The sequence below is a fragment of the Rhineura floridana genome, chromosome 3 (genome assembly GCF_030035675.1).
Source record: "Rhineura floridana isolate rRhiFlo1 chromosome 3, rRhiFlo1.hap2, whole genome shotgun sequence".
Lineage (NCBI taxonomy): Eukaryota > Metazoa > Chordata > Lepidosauria > Squamata > Rhineuridae > Rhineura > Rhineura floridana.
In genome coordinates, this window is record NC_084482.1 from 172,468,475 (window position 1) to 172,486,900 (window position 18,426).

Here is an 18,426-nt window from a genome sequence, read left to right on the forward strand (position 1 = left end):
AAACAGCGAACAATTTAAAATAATAAAACCATATAATATGATCACCAAGCCTATAAGACATTAATCCTGGTCGTTCTCTGTCCCAAATGCCTGCTGAAATAAAACAGTCTTTACTTGTCGCCGAAAAGACGGCAAGGAGGGAGCTGATCGTACCTCACTCGGGAGGGAGTTCCATAACCTAGGGGCGACCACCGAAAAGGCCCTATCTCGTGTCCGTGTCAGCTATACTTGCGAAGGTGTAGGGAGCACAAGAAGGGCCTCACCTAAAGATCTCAAGTCCCGGGCTGGTTCATGTAGGGAGATACGATCTGTCAAATAGTCTGGACCTGAGCCGTATAGGGCTTTGTAGGTCAAAACCAGCACTTTGAATTGTGACTGGAAACAAATTGGCAGCCAGAGGAGCTGTTGTAACAGGGGAGTTGTATGGTCCCTGTAACCAGCTCCAGTTAGTACTGGCTGCAGCTCTTTGTACCAATTTAAGTTTCCGAACAGTCTTCAAAGGCAGCCCCACATAGAGCGTGTTACAATAGTCTAAACGGGATGTAACCAAGGCATGCATCACCCTGGTCAGATCAGGCAGGTCCAGGAACGGGCACAGCTGGCGCACCAGTTTTAATATAGAATTCTAAAACTCTGTTTTAGGTGACAAGCAGTCTTCATAAGTTTAAGCAGCCACATGCATTTAATATGTCATTTACATGCTCTTTTATTTTCTCTCCTAGTAATCTGTCATGCTTAGTAGTGATCTGTCTCCAGTTTCCTTTTATAGGAGAAGAAAAATGATACTTGATTTCTTAAAAGGCCTGATATATCCCTTTGTTTCTAAGGCTGCTATCCTATACCTGCTTACCTGGGAGCAAGCGTCCTTGAAACTCATTGGGAATTACTTCAGAGTAAATGGGTATAAGATTGCACTGTAACTGCCTAAATATAATATTTGCCTCACTTTTATTTATTTGGTCCTTGCATTTAATGAAATGATGGTGGTTCAACATCCCAGACATTCTAATGTCTTTTGTGACAACGATAGGCAAAATAATTTCCCAAAGGTGCAAAGAAGTCATGACCACAGTAATGGTGTGATCCAGACTAGGATCCTTGTGTTAACATCCTTTATAAATTAAGGCTGAGTTGGTAGTCTGTGTCATAGAATCATAGAATAGTAGAGTTGGAAGGGGCCTGTAAAGCCATCGAGTCCAGCCTCCTGCTCAATGCAGGAATACAACTTAAAGCATACCTCACAGGTGGCTGTCCGGCTGCCTCTTGAATGCCTCTAATGTTGGAGAGCCCATGGGCCAATCAGATGACATCAGTATGATGATGATAATGAAGTCACATGATTGACAGGTGGGTTGCCCCTTCTGCTTACAAAGCCTGCCCTGAGCCCCTCCTTTTATTCCGCTATCAGAGCTTGAAAGGGGGGCAGGGAGGCTTGGCAAGCCCACCTCAGACTAATCCCTTCAACCTCTGAAAAGGATCAGCACAGGGTGAACTTTCCAAGGCAAGCAGACCCGGGTTTATTTCTTCATCGGCGTGCAATGGAGCAGTCCCTGCCAGAGCCGCTGCCACTTTCACAGATTTGCTCTGGCACATACTGCTCCATTGTGCAGCAATGAAGCAACAGGCTTCTCACGGAGTTCAGGTGCGTGAGAGAACTCTCTGGCATGCCCAGCAGGGCTTTTATCCCTACTCAGCTGGTGAGCAGGGATGAAATTTATTTATTTATTTATTTATTGTATTTATATACCGCCCCATAGCTGAAGCTCTCTGGGTGGTTTACAGTAACTAAAAACATTAAAAACAAATATACAAATTTAAAACACATCTTCTCAAAACAATTTAAAACACAATTTAAAACAATTTAAAAAGACATGCTAAAATGCCTGGGAGAAGAGGAAAGTCTTGACCTGGCGCCGAAAAGATAACAGTGATGGCGCCAGGCGCACCTCGTCTGTACAATCTTGTTCCATGCTGGGAACAGGTCCATGTAGCCAAGGCAGGATAAACCCTGTCCTGCCGTCCATCAGCTGACATCATGTGTGATGTCAGCTGGTAGGTGGGTGTGGTTTGGGGAAAATGATCTCATGGGCCAAATTAGACCCCTTGCGGGGCCATGATTAGGCCAGAGGCTCCCCACCCCTGTCCTAAAGGATAGCACAAAAAAAAAAAAAATCTTGTGGGAACTTAAAGATTAGCAAATTTATTCTGGCAAAAGTATTCATCTGATTTTTATCAGATGCATGAACTGCAGTCCTAAGCTGGCGGACACATAGGGGTTGGGAGTGGGGCCAGGAGGAATGGATGAATGTGAAAAAAATCTGGTGCTTTTTCAGAATAATTTTCAAACTTAAGGGAGCAGAGAGCCCCTCCCCAGACCAATTTCTCTATCACTTTCGGTTTGATTTTTCTTCAGCAGTGTAAGTGTATTTAATTTCACAATTCATTCCAACATGGTATAATATTATTTTGCAGCTATCCCAATATTAATTATTTTTGGGAAAATTGTAGGTGTAGCTGGAGCTGTGTTGAGGCATTCACCAGAACAGTCAAAAGAGTTAAACTGGGGTGCCCTGCCATTGTTGATTCCAGGTGTGCTAACATATACACACCAAAATAATTTTTTCTTCCTCTGGATAACCTTTAATCGTAATATACCTCGCGTTAACATATTTCCTTCTTATCCAGTTAAAACTGATCTGTAGTTTAATTATTGCTACACCTTTTGATTTTAGTTTTACACAATCTGCATTTGCATTTCTAATTTTCAGATTCTTTAGATAATGCTATGCTGCTTTTAATGTCTATTAGAAGAAGAATCTGAGCTTGATCTTTTTTAAAAATAAAAATGGCCTTTTTTTCCTCTTCACATTGACTGTTTAAAATGAACAATCTTTAGTCAATCTGGATATCAAAATAATTGACAATGCAATATCTCTTGACGTGAGGGTGGGATACATATTGAAGGGAAGCCTTTAAAATCTAAAATATTTGCATGAATAATCTATCAAAGATCTTGCATTGGGGAATTGACAGCTAGCCTGCCTTGCTGATCACTAGTTGACTCTGGTGTGCTTTGCTTAATGTGCTCTGCTTGTCTTGGTCCAAGGTAGATGGCATGGGAAACGTAGGAAGTCGCCTTATATCGAGGCAGACCAATGGTCCAGCTAGCTTTATACTGTTCACAATGACTGGCAATGGTTTTCCAGGGTTTCAGACTGGGAGTCTTTTCCAGCCCTGTCTGAATATGCTGGGGACTGAACCTGGGACCTTCTTCATGCAAAGCAGATGCTCCACCTTTGAGCTACAGTCCTTCCATGACCTGTTACATTTTCCTTGCTGATGGAAGCCTTGCTACCATATCCTCTGCTCTGAGCCCAATTGCCTTTGGTGCTTCCTCTCCATCAGCTGTCACCTTGGAGCAGCCATTCTGCCTGGCAGCAGCAGAGGGAAGAGATGGGAAGGAGGGACACTCCCATCAGCTCTGCTGAGCGGCCAGTTCCTTTGGCTGTTTCTCTCCCTCAGCTGTTTCCATTCAGGAAGGTTCTTTATAAGGATGCTGTGGACAGCATAGAGCTAACACATTCCATCAGCACAAGGATTTCCCCTTGCGGAGTGGAACTCTCTCCCCACGTGTGCCCTGTGCCCATTCCAGATCTGCTCTGTAGGGTTGGAGAGAATCCAGAATAGATTTAGGGAGTGCTTGGGGGCAGAAGTTCCATTGCGCAAGTGGAGATCCTTGCACTTGCGGAACATGTTGGTTGGATGCTGCCCTGTAACTTGAAAAAAAATGGTGCCTGAGTTTGCCTTTTCCTCCTGTTTCCCCGTCCCCTTTGTGTCATGTCTTTTAGATTGTAAGCCTGAGTGCAGGAGTGGTCTTGCTTTTTACTGCGCTGGGATAGCCTTTTTGGCTGAAGAGTGGGTTTAAAAAATGCTTTGAATGAAAGAATGAGTAAATCCTGAACAGAAATCCGATTGCCCTACTTCCCTGTTTACAGGAGAATGGGGAAGCTGCAACTTTTTTGACTGCATGTGGTATGAGTTGATAGATGTCATAAGGAAACTGCTCTTAATTCTGAATGGAAACAAGCAAGCAGGTGCTGCAAAAGCCAACTGATTTGTTCTGAACTTAACACACAGGAGTGGTTCTAGGATTTGAGAAAAAAGTTCCCATCAATATCACCCTTGTTAATTCAAGTCATGTGGATTTTTAGCGTGGCTATGGATATGGTGTGTTAAAATAACCTTTTTTTTTTTTAGTTTCCTTCACAGAAGACGAGAAAGAACAGCTAAGAAAATTCACTAACAGAACTTTCCTGCTCGATAAAAGAACCTGTCACCAAGTATATCTGAGTTTAGTCGATATACTTCTGGCTTATTGCTATGAAATCTATGCCACTGAAGGAGAAAAGAATGTGAGTTTCTCTCTCCCCCTTCCTTGTATGAAACATCAGTGAAATGGCTCCACTAGAATGGCTACAGGGAATTACTCTGTCATCTGGGAGATACGGCTTTCAAGATGGACTTTGTTCCCAGCACTAAAAGCACGGAACCGAAATGTTATATCACTAGATTGGTTTCCCAGGCAGCTGTTTGAAATTAACAGTCCAGGGTGTGAGGTGTTCTTCTCTCTCTCTCTCTCTGTCTCTGTCTCTCTCTCTCTCTCTGTCTCTCTCTCGCGCGAATGCTGCTCCAGCAACTCTGCTGTTTAGCAGTAGAGGAAAGGGAGGGAAAGCCCACTGGGAACTTGATAAGGTGATGAAATGATTTTACAGATAATATCTGAGAGACGTTCTTCATCTACATGTTGATTGGATGTTTTCTAGGACACTTTACTGTACACACAGGAGCATTATTTTGTTTGAAGTAATGTTTATTTGTTGAGAATTACTATTCTTGAGGTAAGAGGCACAAGGTCTTCTGTAGTGTATCCTAGACTTGTTGTTCTGTGTTTGTTAAGAATAACAAACTGCCTGTTTGTGGAGGCCTGTTGTGGACTACTTGGGATATGATTTTTGGAGATGGAGGACTAGGTGTAAGTTTGGGTAGGATAAGGATTAAAGTGGCACCAGGTCCATATTGGAGGCAAGTTGGGACAGGGTTCTAGAAAATTTGGATATTAGTAAACAGGTAAGACTTGGAACAGGGATTCAAGCCAGAGAACAAGCTGATGGGAAATGTTTACAGTGGAGAGAGGGTAAGCAAAAATAAAGGTCCAGAAATGGACAGGTAACAGGTTCAGGGAGGTAGTACTGAACTTGGTGTTGTAAGCTTTTTTTCCTATATCAGAGTTCTAAAACAGTTTGTCTAACAGAACAAAAGATACAGGAAGTGGTGGAGGAATTGACGTGGGTTAGTATTGGCAGTCATATGGGGAAGATCTAAATGAGCTTTAATTGAATCAATATATCTTGCAGTTTTCATTTTCTTAGTTTCTGCACATATAGCTTCTTTTTCTGAACACTATGTTGTGTTCTAATCTAGTCTTTTTTCCTTTCAGGTTGAGTCACCATGGAATATACGAAAATTGAGTTCAACTTTGTGCTGGCTAGAGGTAAGACGAATGTGTCCAAAGTGCATTGCTAGGGCAATACATGCGAAACAGAAGCATACCTGATAAAGCATTGCTTCTACTTTTCATATTGCATTTTACTTCTACAATGTACTGCTAGTAATGCCATTTTTATCCTACAGCTGTTCCTATATTGCAGCTGAAGAACCAAGGTTGCCCAAGGCTACCCACTGGTTTTGAAGGTTGGTCTCCTTTCTTCTGGACTGATCCCTATGGACACAGCACCAAATTGTGGGCAATCGCCACTTGACCGCAGTGGTTTCAATAGCTGCTGCAAATACTGTGGAGCCCCTTTTCCTCAACACTTTTGCTGCATTCTGTTCCTCCCCTCTTGGTGTTGGAGCAGCAGAGAGGAAATGTGCCTAACCATAGTTCCTCATGTTGTCCAAACTTGGGGGAAGGTGGTTTGTTTAACTAATGGTGACAAGAAGCTGGGATCTGAAACCATGGTTTGATCCTGGCTTGTTCTTGTTAATCTGATGTCTGAATTCAGGGAATTGTGCTTTGTTTAAAAGTGGAAGCTTTCAGTCCCCTCTGGTGCATTAGAGGCAAGGGGGGAACGTGTAGGCCAAAGGCTTATTCAGACTCATTCATGTGATGGGGAACTGTGGCTTCTCCTAGGTTTAAACTAGGTTAGTTTTGAGTGTTTTCTCTGGTGTTGGTCTGTCCACGTCCAAATCAAACTGCTGAGGAAAGGGGATGTGTGTATAAGAGAGTGAATATGATACCATGTGTCTGCATTTGTGCTTCTGATGCACATGCCTGTGTAAATAGGCATGTTGTCCAGTGGCAAATATTCCCTGTTTGGGCAAGGTCCTTGACAGATTGGCAGCAGCCTAGCTTCGAGCATGCTTGGAGGAAACTGATTATCTGAACACATTACAGTGCAGTTTTAGGCCCAATCATGGCATTGAAACAGCTTTTGTTGCCCTGGTTGATGGCATTTGCCAGGAGACAGATTGGGGCAGAGAGTATTATCCTGCTCATTCTCCTCGGTCTCTCTATGGGTTTTGATACTGTTGACCGTGGTATCCTTCTAGGGTGGCTCCAGGAGGTGAATTTGCGGGCAGTATATTACACTGGTTCCACTTCTACCTTCAAGGTTGTTTCAAGACAGTAGACATGGGGGGGTTGTTGCTCAACACCATGGAAGTGTCCTGTGCTGTCCTGCAAGGTTCCCTCTTGTCCCCTGTGCTGTTTAGTGTCTAGTACCTAAAAGAGCCTTCCCCAGTATCAATCATCTTGGATCCTGCAATTGGCAGGTGAGGCCTTTTTGGTGGTGCTGCTACTGGGGGCTGCCTGATTGGCATTGACCCGTGACGGGGCCTATGCAGTGGCAGTTCTGCGCTTGTGAAATGCTTTCCCTGGTGAGGTGCATCTGTCCCCCTCATTATTGACGTTCAGAAGGACTTTGGAAACATTCCTGTTTACCCAGGCATTTGATGGCTGAAGGAGACTGTTCCTGGCAACCCGGAAATCACTGGATGAGACAATGTTTTTAATTAATTTTAACTGTTTTTGGAATGCTTGTTTGTTTTGATGATGCGTTTGCCAACCTGGGCTCCTTTGGGAGGAAGGGTGAGATATAAATTCAATAAATAAACAATAATAATATCTGAAATTGACAGGAGTTGTCATCAGGAGATTTGGAATGAGCTGTCATCAATATTCAGATGATGTCCAGCTCCATCTCTCTGTTCCAGCTCAATCAGGAGAGGCAATTCAGGTGCTAGACCATTTGGAAGCAGAGATGGGCTGGATGTGGGCCAATAAATTGAGTCTGAATCCTGATAAGAATGAACTGTTATGTGTTCAGAGTTCTTAGGTTCAGGAAGGGTGGAGACGGCCCGTTCTGGATGGATTGTCGTCACTACCTACAAAACAGTTAAGAAAATTTATCTTCCTAGGCAATGCACTTAGGCGTTTTAAAAATTCTTATCTTATTTGCAATGAGTTCACTGGAGAATGGCAAGCATATTTGCTTTTTGAAAGGAGTCTAAAGATATAATGCTTGTTGAAGCTGCTCCATTCTCTAATGTGTTATTCCTTTTAATTTAAAAAGGGAATTAAGTAATAGGTGTTTTCCCTTTAAACAAGGTAATTGTAGCACAGGAGTCAGGAAAGGAAGGCAAATGTAAATCCACCCTGCAAGTATCATGCAAATATGAATTGATCAAAGTCTCTCTTAGGAATGAGTTTATTTATGTACAATCCCAATTTTAAATCTTAACAGATGAAAGGTATTTTCTTTTTCGCTGCAGGGATATATTAATTTCCTGGTTAGAAGACAAAAAGCTTGATATTTTAGATTTCAGGCATATCGTTAACATAAAATCAATGTGGGTCTCTGTGCTGAGATCATCAGTCAAGTAAAGAGAGAGAAAGACTACTCAATAAGAACTTGCCATAATTGCTCTGCCATGATTGCCAGAATAAAAGGGGCATATAATTTGCTGCATTTTACAGGAACTTGGCAAATACATTCCTTCTTGACTTTAAAATGTTAGCTTTATAGCCAAACTTTTTTTTCCTGTTTATACTTTTATAAACGGGCTTCTTCGGGAGGAAGGGTGAGATATAATTTCAATTAATAGCAGTAGCGGTAATCAGGGTATATGCCCTGTGGTCTGATCAGTTTGCCCTGCTTACTGAGCTAGGGAGGTGAGGATATGGCACTTTCTAATTGAATATGAAACAGGATGGGAATTTTACTGGTAAGACAAAGTTGCTTGTAATTTTGTTGGAAAAACCAATTTCTGTTGCCGTATTATTTAGCCTTTTTCTTATAACTGCTATTGAAATAAACATGTTTTGTCCCCTTGTAATCAGCCTTTAAAAATATTGTTCCATGCAGAGTTTCACTAGCATTTTGGAAGTTCTAATATCCTTTGGAAGAAGAGTTCTGTGTTATCCACTCTACCGACACTTCAGTTTAGTGACTCGAGCCTTAAATGACGCTGTTATGATATTACAGCTGGGTAAGATATTTATGTTTTATCTTTATAGTCTGGCTGTTTCAGATTGCTTGTGTATTTGTATGTAGTAATGTTTGTTCAGAAAAGCATAATTTTAAGTAACTTTACTGTACAAGGAGTCTGAATAGTTTTATGGGACAACTTTTTAGGTATGTAATGCTTAATTTCATGTGTGCTTGTAAGCATTCTTAATACTGCTATCCTACACAGTTGCCTGTGAGTAATTGAACTTGGTGGGACTTATCTTTGAGTAGACATGAATAGGACTCCTTCAGGGAGGAAGGGCAAGGATATAAATTTAACAATAAGTAAATAAAAATAGGATAGCAGTGTATATCTGCTTTGTACAGTATTGAATTGTCATAGTGTAATCAATTTAAAAAGCCAGGTTTGGTTCAGTTACCTGTTACTGTCACATTTGCATAAAGTATAATGGTGCATTCCTTGCTTGTTTAAAAAACAAGAACAAAACCCCACCAAAGTTGGCAATTCCAGAAGGATGAAGCCTTTGTTTCCTTGTGGAAGCACGGCAAGCAACCATTCTCCATGGTGCAGTGGGATTGTCCTGTATTGAGCTGCGTTGGCTCCTTTGTCTGCAGATATCCCTGAATCCGCACTGAATCAAAGTGACATGCACAATTTGCTTCTTATCAAATTCTGACAATGTATTGTTGAAAGGCAGGTGTAAGAGCCAATGAGCAAAGCCTTCTGTTCGTAGAACCAAAAGATCACTGTAACCCCACAAGTTACTCAGTCTCGCCACTCATTCATAATGTTTAACAGCTTTAAAGCATTGTAAAAAGTCAAGTTGGAACTGGTTTATTTCTTTCTACATTGGCAAATGCTTTCTTTTGATTGTGTAAAGTTACCTAGGAAACCATTGTTAAGATGAAATGTGATTGGCTCAGTTGGATGATCGTTAGAGTTGTGGTTGGAATTTAAATAACTTAGGCGTGAGTGTATAGTTGACAAAAATGAGTTCTTATCCATGTCCACTTGTATTATTTCATTAGAGAAAGGAAGAGTACATAGAATGATAGATAATCATCCAGATGTTCTTCCACTCCCAAGTTCTTTAGTTAAATAACGTGGGAGTGGAAGAACAGTCCTAATAATGGTTTGTTAAAAAAAGAATTACTGTGAATATGAGAATGAGCGAAAGTGTGTAATAATTGACATTGAAAATGTCAATATTTGTGCACTGAATTCTTGTATGTCTATAAGTGTGGGTGTAATTCTGCCCACATTTATCTACAATTGGAGGAATAAAACTGACAATTGCAAAATACCTTAGAGTGGATTAAAAATATTTAAATATTTTTATTTAAATATTTTTGTTTGATTTTTAAAGAAATTGAGATTAGAAAAAAGAACTTTAAAAACCCTTGTTTAAAACAAAATTACAACTTATACAAACAAATGTGTTTAAATCTACACTTCCAATCTCTCAAATTTAATCCATAACCCTCTAGGGAAGTGAATGTGTTCTAACATATAAACACATCTGTGCTTACATAGTTTTTAGGAAATTTTATTGAATGTTACTCTTTTTATGCAAATAGCTTAGAAATTTTTATTAAGTAGTAAAACCATTTTATGAATAAAGATTAGTTTTAGTCTTCGAGCAAGTGGTAGTGCTTTATACATTAATACAGTGGGCAACATCCAATGATGTCTGCTTGTGCAATGGGGCTTCCAGTTTCTCTTCTTTCCCCTGACGCCCCTGTAAACCCAAAAAAATCTGCTCTGGAGAGTCTCCCAATTTTCTGGAATGGATTTTGGGAGTTCACAGGGGGGATAGATGAAGGCAAAACTCCATTGCACAAGTAGATGCTTGCTCATGTTGCGTTTAGTCTCACCCAGAGAAAGTAATTTCATATCTGCCCTCTTTTATCTAAGCAGACATCCTACTGCTCCTAAGTAGTACAACTGTGAAAGCATGAATATGCTCCATATGCCTATTCAGAGACTATGTGAATGGCAAAATAGGAAGCATGTCTTTTTCCCCACTTCATTTTTAAGTCATAACTTAAAATTTTCTCGTGTTTTAAATCCATCCATCCGAAATATATTTATTTATTTCAGCATTTGTATGTTGTCTTTTAGGACTAACCAAAGGCAGCTCACATATAATACAAATAATCCAATAAAATGCATCCTATAAATCATAATCCAAACTAAAACACTTGAACACTGCAACATGCACACAGAAGCAATTTAAAACAACAGTGTACTGCATAAGCTAATCTAAAAGTAGTTTAAAATGAACATTAGAACAGTAACAATCCAGAGCACTCCAAATATTAATTAAAACCAGCTTGAAAAAAGGTCTTCAAATCCTGTTTAAAAACTGATGAAGTTAGGAGCTATGCATAACTTCCCAGAGAGTTTTAAAAATATGGGACCACCATCAAAAAGGCCTTGTCTGTACTACCCGCCGGCCTAATACGTCTTGTTAGAGAGCCCCAGAAAGGGCCTCTGAGGCTGATCTTGGGTGTCGGTGTCAGCAACCCTTCAAATAATTTGGTCCCAAACTATTCAGGGCTTTAGCAGCTGAGAAATAAGTTTGATCTAGTGAAAGTCGTCTGTGCCATAACTACTTGAACAGAGTTCTCCAAATGTTGGCATACCTTGGTATCTAGTCAAACTTTTAATTGCCACTAACTCTCCACTTCCCCAGCAGGGCCCTTGCATCACGTTGAGCTTCAGAGACTCTCAACAGGCAGCAAGACTTCTTGCTGCTTTTCAAGAGCCTTTGAAACCTGGGGCAAGATTTAAGACACTCCCATCAATTTCTCACCAAACTAAAACATGAAGTTATAAAACTCTAAAACTGGCAGGGGGTGGGTCAAAAATATGTACTTTTAAGGAAATTATGACATTCCAAGTTTACGACTCTGAGTGCTGCTCTGGGTGTGCTATGGCTGCATTTGCACATTACGCTAAACCATGGTTTAGCACTGCGTGTGCAACCCTGAACCAAATATTCCCTCTCCTTCTCTTCCTCCTGCATGGTCAAGAGAAGGACATTGCCAGTATTTAGTTTCACTTTCATAGAAGTGATATATGCACTGCATGTTGTGTTTTAAAACAAACTCTGTTCAGTTTCAAAACAATAGGATAAAGTATAAGCATCAATGAGGGTCCCAAAATGACAGTGCATAAACAACAAGACCCAAAATATGAAAATAGTACTGTATTGTGCTCCAAGGACATCTATACCAAAAATAAATATAGATACAATTAAAGAAAACAGTGTATTATACGGATTTTCAGCAGTGTTCTGATATATATTACACTTTTTTGTTTAATTGTATCTATATATTTTTTTGTATATATGATACTAGAGTTTCAGAACAAGCCAACTTCATATCATGGACTATGAAGCGTGTTTATTTAACAAACCAGAGTTTGTTCCAAACCACGATTTCTAGTTCAAATAATACCACAAGCCAAGATTCTGCGAAAGTGAAACTAAATGCTGGTCAAGTCCTTTCTTCCACCTGGAAGCGGGGAATGTGCAAGTCTGAGACTTTGATTGGGCTCATTCCCGTGTGTGTGTGTTGCATTAAAGCATGGTTTCAAGCATAAAACCAGTAAGAAGCAATGAACTGTTGCCTTCAATAAAGTTCAGCCTTGAAAACATCTTGATTGTTGGAGGATAAAAGCTTTACCTGATTTAAAACAGAGAAACTCAAGGCTATTTTTTAACCTACTTTGTTGATTTGCTAGTATTTCTGCCATAGTTCAAATTTATGTCTGTAGCTGTGTGGGCAAGAACAATTTTTAATGGAAACTTTGAGTTCTTGAGAATATGAGAAGACCTCTCTTACCAGTGTACCTTCTGTGGTGAGGCCTGCATGCAAGATGGGAGAAATATTTTGCAGTTCAGCAATGAAGGAAGACACTTAGACATGCTATAGAGCAGGGATTCCCCAACTGTGGTCCGTGAACTTCATTCAGATGGTCCACAATGTGTCTATATTTGTGGCTGAAGACATCCATTGCATTAAATGTTCACAGAGATTTTTAATTGTATTTTTAATGCTTCTTTTATTTCATATATTGTATTTTATTGTACTGCAATTTAAATTCTATGGAATTCAAACTGTAATACAAGAAAATGCAATATATAAGTAATAAAATAACCAATACAAATAACATTAAAAATCATGCAGCATCTAGCACAGTGCATTACAATTGCTGCAACAGGCAGAAAATCATTTCTGTGGGGGGAAATGTTTGGGAACCACTACTGTAAAAACTAAGTTTTTGATGTATTCCTTGAAAGGCTTGACTGGCATCTATTGTCTATCTGTGCATGATCTTATGATGGGTATCTGAACTGGATAACTTACGGAAAGCATTTTAGCTCACTGATGAAAGCAGATGATGCTGTAATCTTCACGCGAAGTGGCAAACATGATGTAAAAACAATGGATACACTGGATGCAATTTGCCTTTTGCAGCAGCTATCAGCTCTTGTGCCAAACATCTAAGTTACTATTTAAGCGTGGAGTTTTAAAAGTTTCCCTGTTCCTAGGGAAACTGTACAAATAAATCCAGTTCTCTAAACATATGCATGCCTTGATTAGCATCCTATGTTGGTGCCTGCATTACAGATTTTTGTCTTGGGAACAAAATATGTTCATGTATTAAGGCTCTATGTCTTTTGATGAAAAGGATATTGAAATGTTAACACTTTTTCCCCTTTTATATCTTGTTAGATCTAATTTTCAAAGGAAACATGTACAAACTCAGCTGAATTTGATAGGCATTTGATTGAGTTAGTAGTACATAAAATATTAAAAATATTAAATGTTAGTAGTACATGAAATATTGAAAAATGGCTCTTGACATAATTAGGAAATTAGAAACTAGAAGTAATAGTGTAGCAATAGATTAATCACAAGTAGCCCAGATGTATTTATATAAATTCCGCTGATGATCTTCTGCAACCTGTATAGATAAAGCATGCTGTCAGACACTGTAGCAATAATGTGTTTAGTTTGGCATTCACATCTGGTTCCACGTGTAAGGATTGTGTTTGGCCTATTTTTGATGAAAGAAAGAGGAGAGAAGTATGCTGGGTGCCCACTTTCCCTGGGTGCCCACTTTCTATTCTCCCCAAATTCTTTATATGTTTGTAAACTAGTCCCAAGTACACTTGTTTGGAAGTAAATCCCATTTATTTTAAGGAAGCTTACTCCTTTGACATACTGACGGGCTTCAGATACTAGACCTAGTTCATGAGCCTTTGTGACAGGAAATGAAATCTTATATGTATTTAGTACTATTGTGCAGGCAACAAATATTAAAACGTATTTCAGTTCAAAACTTTACTAAAAGGGACATACCAGCAGCATTTCATCTGTGCTGAACATTTTCTGATCTGTTCAGATTCCTGATCCAGAGATGAAACATATTGAAAACATATCTAACTTGTTGCATGACACTTTTTCGCTGGCAGCCTGGTGATCCACCTTGAGGTTTAGGTATCTTACTCCTTGAAATGCACTGATGTAAATCAAAGAGCTCTGTAAAGATATTAAGCTGGTGTTTTTTGTCCCAATGTGTTTTTAGAATACATCCTGTCTCGAGGTTGCCAACATGTTGGACTCCAATTCCCAACAGATCCAGCCAGCATGGCCAATGGTCAGGGATAATGGGAATTGGGCCTTCCAAATGTTGCTGAACTACATGTTGACTTACCTTGGCTATTAATAGAAACTCTCTGTGGATTTTTATGTAGCCAGAACATCACCATAATAATAATAATAATAATAATTTAGTTTGTGGGTCGCCTATCTGGCCAATGGCCACTCTAGGCGACGTACAATTTAACAATACATTACATCATAATAAAATACATCATAAAATACAATATAACAATAAAACAATAAAACAGTTCCAGTACAGAGTAGTAGGCTATTGGTCGTAAAAATTTAACCCTCCCCGTAAGTCCCAAAGGCCTGTCTGAAGAGCCAGGTCTTCAAAGCTTGGCGGAATACATTCAGGGAAGGGGCATGTCGAAGGTCATACGGGAGGGAGTTCCAGAGAGTGGGGGCCGCCACTGAAAATGCCCTCTCTCTTGTCCCCGCCAACCTAGCTGTTTTAGTTGGCGGGATTGAGAGAAGGTCCTGTGTGGCTGATCTTGTTGGGCGGCATGGTTGGTGGCGCTGGAGGCGCTCCATCAGATAAACTGGGCCGAGACCGTATAGGGATTTAAAGGTTAATACCAACACCTTGAATTGGGCCCGGAAAATAACTGGGAGCCAGTGTAGGTCGAACAACACTGGGGTGATGTGTTCCCGGCGGCGACAGTTTGTAAGTAGTCGAGCCGCAGCATTTTGTATAAGTTGTAATTTCCGGACCGTTTTCAAGGGTAACCCCACGTAGAGCGCATTACAGTAATCCAACCGAGAGGTGACCAGGGCATGTACCACCAGTGGGAGCTGATGATCAGGAAGGTAGGGCTGCAGTCTACGAATGAGGTGTAATTGATACCAAGCTGCCCGGCTCACTGCCGAAATCTGAGCCTCCATGGACAGCTTGGAATCAAGAACAACCCCAAGGCTGCGGACCTGGTCCTTCAGGGGCAATTTCACCCCGTCGAACACCAGGTCAACATCTCCCAGCCTTCCCTTGTCTCCCACGAGTAGCACCTCAGTCTTATCAGGATTCAACTTCAGCCTGTTCCTTCCCATCCATCCACTCACGGATTCCAGGCACTTGGACATGGTCTCCACAGCAGACTCTGGCGAAGATTTAAACGAGAGATAGAGCTGAGTGTCATCCGCATATTGGTGACACTGCAGCCCAAATCTCCTGATGATTGTCCCCAGCGGCTTCATATAGATATTAAATAGCATGGGAGAGAGGATAGAGCCCTGTGGCACACCACAATTGAGAGGCCAAGGGTCTGAAACCTCCTCCCCCAATGCTACCTCTTGATGCCTGTCGGAAAGAAAGGAATGGAACCACCGTAGTACAGTGCCTCCTATTCCCGATTCCTCCAGGCGATGTAAAAGGATACTGTGGTCGACAGTATCAAAAGCCGCTGAGAGATCGAGGAGGACAAGAAAGGTGAATTCTCCCCTATCTAATGCCCTCCTCATATCATCAACCAGAGCGACCAATGCTGTTTCAGTTCCATGTCCAGTCCTGAAACCCGATTGGTATGGATCCAATAATCCGTTTCATCCAAGTGTGTCGACAACTGATTAGCCACCACTCGCTCAGTTATCTTGCCCAGGAATGGTAGGTTCGAAATTGAGGCTTGGAGGGACCCCAAGGTTTACAAAAGTACAAAAAAATCTTTAGGCAGGGATATGCCAAGATAGACCAGTGAGGAGTGAGCCTGCACAATGAGCAAGGTCTGCTGGCTGACTATTGGAGGATGGAAAACTGGGTGGAGGCAAGTGGAATGGAAAATGGCATGCTATGGTTGGCTGGAAGCCAGAACAGTAGCACTTCGAACTGCAGTGTTTTGTTGTAGGTCTAACTTTTTATTACAACACAGGCTGCATCCTCTTTGTACTGGAGATTGTAGCATCCAGCTTATTTTATCCAATGTAAAAGGAAAATGTTTTATCTGGCTCATTTCTCTTTCTCTCTGACCTTGGACAGTGAAAAGTCTAGCAGTTCTTGAGGGGAGGGTAGTAAGGAACAAGGCAGTTTAATGCCAGTTGGCCTCATCTGCCTAACCACTTGCCTTCCTTTTCTGTTTTTTCCATCTATCACATGTATCCTCAGAACGAATGTAGTGCAACAGCAGCATTGGGGTTTTGTACAGTGTAAATAGCAGCCCATGGTAAGCATGCAAAAAATAGGTACAGTTGTATGTCCTTATGACTCTTAAGAGTCAGGATTGGGGAACCGGATCCTTCTCTCCTCCACCCCCTGCAGGCCAAGTTAAGCAGGTGGGTAAGACCATCCACCTGTCAATCACTTGACATCACAATGCAGTCAGATGACCTGTTTTCCCCTGACGATCAGCTGATGGTTCGTGCTTGAGATACTGCTGTGATTGTCAACTATTAAGACAGAAGCCACTGTGCCTGCATGTTCAATTAAAGTTGCGTTTGCTGGTACAAGTGTACTAAACATTCTTAACAAGGAAGAATCAGACCAAAGTACACTACTCAATTGCAATTTTATTTTTTTTAAATGCTATACCTCTTAAACACAATGAAGCTGCAGGGGCCTCCCAAACCAGATCAAGACTGTGTGGACAATAGGGTTCAGTCCCCCTTTCCAAGATGTTTTCCCATGGAGAATCATCCCACCGAGCTGCTCACAGGGCTAAATCAGCAATTTGGTTTGGACTTGGATCAGGTGGGGCATGTCTACTTTTTGTTGAGGAGCTGTGTCACTCAGGTTCTGACTAAATTTTAAAAACAGCATGTTTAACTTGATGTGTGCTTTAGTGTAAAGCCACATGATGCAGCAGCTCTACTGAAGCTAAGCAGACCTGTGTCTGGTTAATGCCCAGATGAGAGACGGTGAACCTATTGTATGTGGCCTTCATATAGGAGATGCAGGATGTAACTACAAGTAAATAAATCTGAGTGTTAAAAAAGAATCTTGTTAAAAAGACTATATATCACAAAATAAGTAAGTCATGGTAGGCCATGTTTTTAGAATGCGAGTGTTTGAGTACTCTTGTTCCTCCAGATTCTGGTAACTGTTGTTTAGGATGCCTGTTTGGTGATGTCTCTGAAGAACCATAACGTTAAGCAGTGTTCCTAATTAGGAAAAATACCTGTGATATAAACAATGATTATTTGCCACTTGAAGGTTGTAGGCTAATTTTTGATTTCTGTGTTTTTTCCAGGCATTAGCTTTGGGATGAAGAGTGTGTGTATAACGTTCACCCATTATATAGCAAAGGGTTTGTTGTTGTTGTTGTTGTTAGGATATACTCAGTAATCAACTTACCGTTTTTGCATGTGTTCTCTCACTAGCTTACTTCCCTGGAGTGCTACAGTTGGTAATGAGTGCTGGACTTTGTTTGTAGCACATTCCTTCTCTGCAAATCTTTTACCTTTTTATTGATCTGTCTTGATCTCTATCAGCTGGCGATATTCCAAGTCATGAAATCTTGGACAGCAGGGGGAGTTTTGAGTCAAATGCAGCTTGGGAGTTTTTGATTTGTCACATAGTTTGCTTATCCTTTTTGTGCTTGGATGTGGAGTTATCAGAGAACAAGGCGCAGCCAGAGTTTTGAAAGCTGCTCTCCTCTTTTATTCAGGTGCTTATGTTGACAAACTATATATTTGTATCCTCCCACTGACCCATGAGCATTCCATGATATATTTGAACTTTAACATTGCTTTTTGCGCAAGAAAAAATCTGCTGGAGAACATGAAGTGATGGTGGGGAAGTGGGTTGAAGCTTTTCAGTGCAGAGGTCTTATGTTTCAAAAATCAATCTAACATATCGTTATAAATGGGCTCTCATTTTCTTTAAAAGCTTGCTTCATTTTTCTTCCAACAGCAGTCAGAGATAGCATGTGTTTTAAATTGTTTTAAATTTTTAAATTGTGTTTTAAATTGTTTTTAAAATATGTTTTTAAATTTGTATGTTTGTTTTAATGTTTTTAGTTACTGTAAACTGCCCAGAGAGCTTCGGCCAAGGGGCGGTATATAAGTACAATAAATAAATAGCTCACTACCTGTAATAGCAGCAGTCTGACAAATTACAGGAACTTGTCCTGTGACCTTAGGAGACACCGTGCATTTCTTTAATATCTAGGTACCTACACTGAAATGAAAACCCCTTCAAAACAAGATGGTAGCCTTTAATCTCCGTGTGTAATGGAAAAGCCAAGCCTCCACCCTCTGTCCTTCCATGTAAGAGTGGGAAGCCTTTTTTCACACC

At 40.7% G+C, this 18,426-nt stretch overlaps 1 protein-coding gene across 5 annotated transcripts in view; it reads left to right on the forward strand.

Moving 5' to 3' along the window:
- SHQ1 (SHQ1, H/ACA ribonucleoprotein assembly factor) overlaps positions 1 to 18,426 on the forward strand; it is a 151,765-nt gene that overhangs the window by 43,124 nt on the left and 90,215 nt on the right. For all 5 annotated transcript variants that reach the window (XM_061618604.1, XM_061618603.1, XM_061618607.1 and 2 more), the window contains exons 8-10: positions 4,258 to 4,412; positions 5,498 to 5,551; positions 8,424 to 8,547. In XM_061618604.1, the coding sequence (XP_061474588.1) occupies positions 4,258 to 4,412; positions 5,498 to 5,551; positions 8,424 to 8,547 (333 nt within the window). The remainder of the gene's footprint in view (positions 1 to 4,257; positions 4,413 to 5,497; positions 5,552 to 8,423; positions 8,548 to 18,426) is intronic.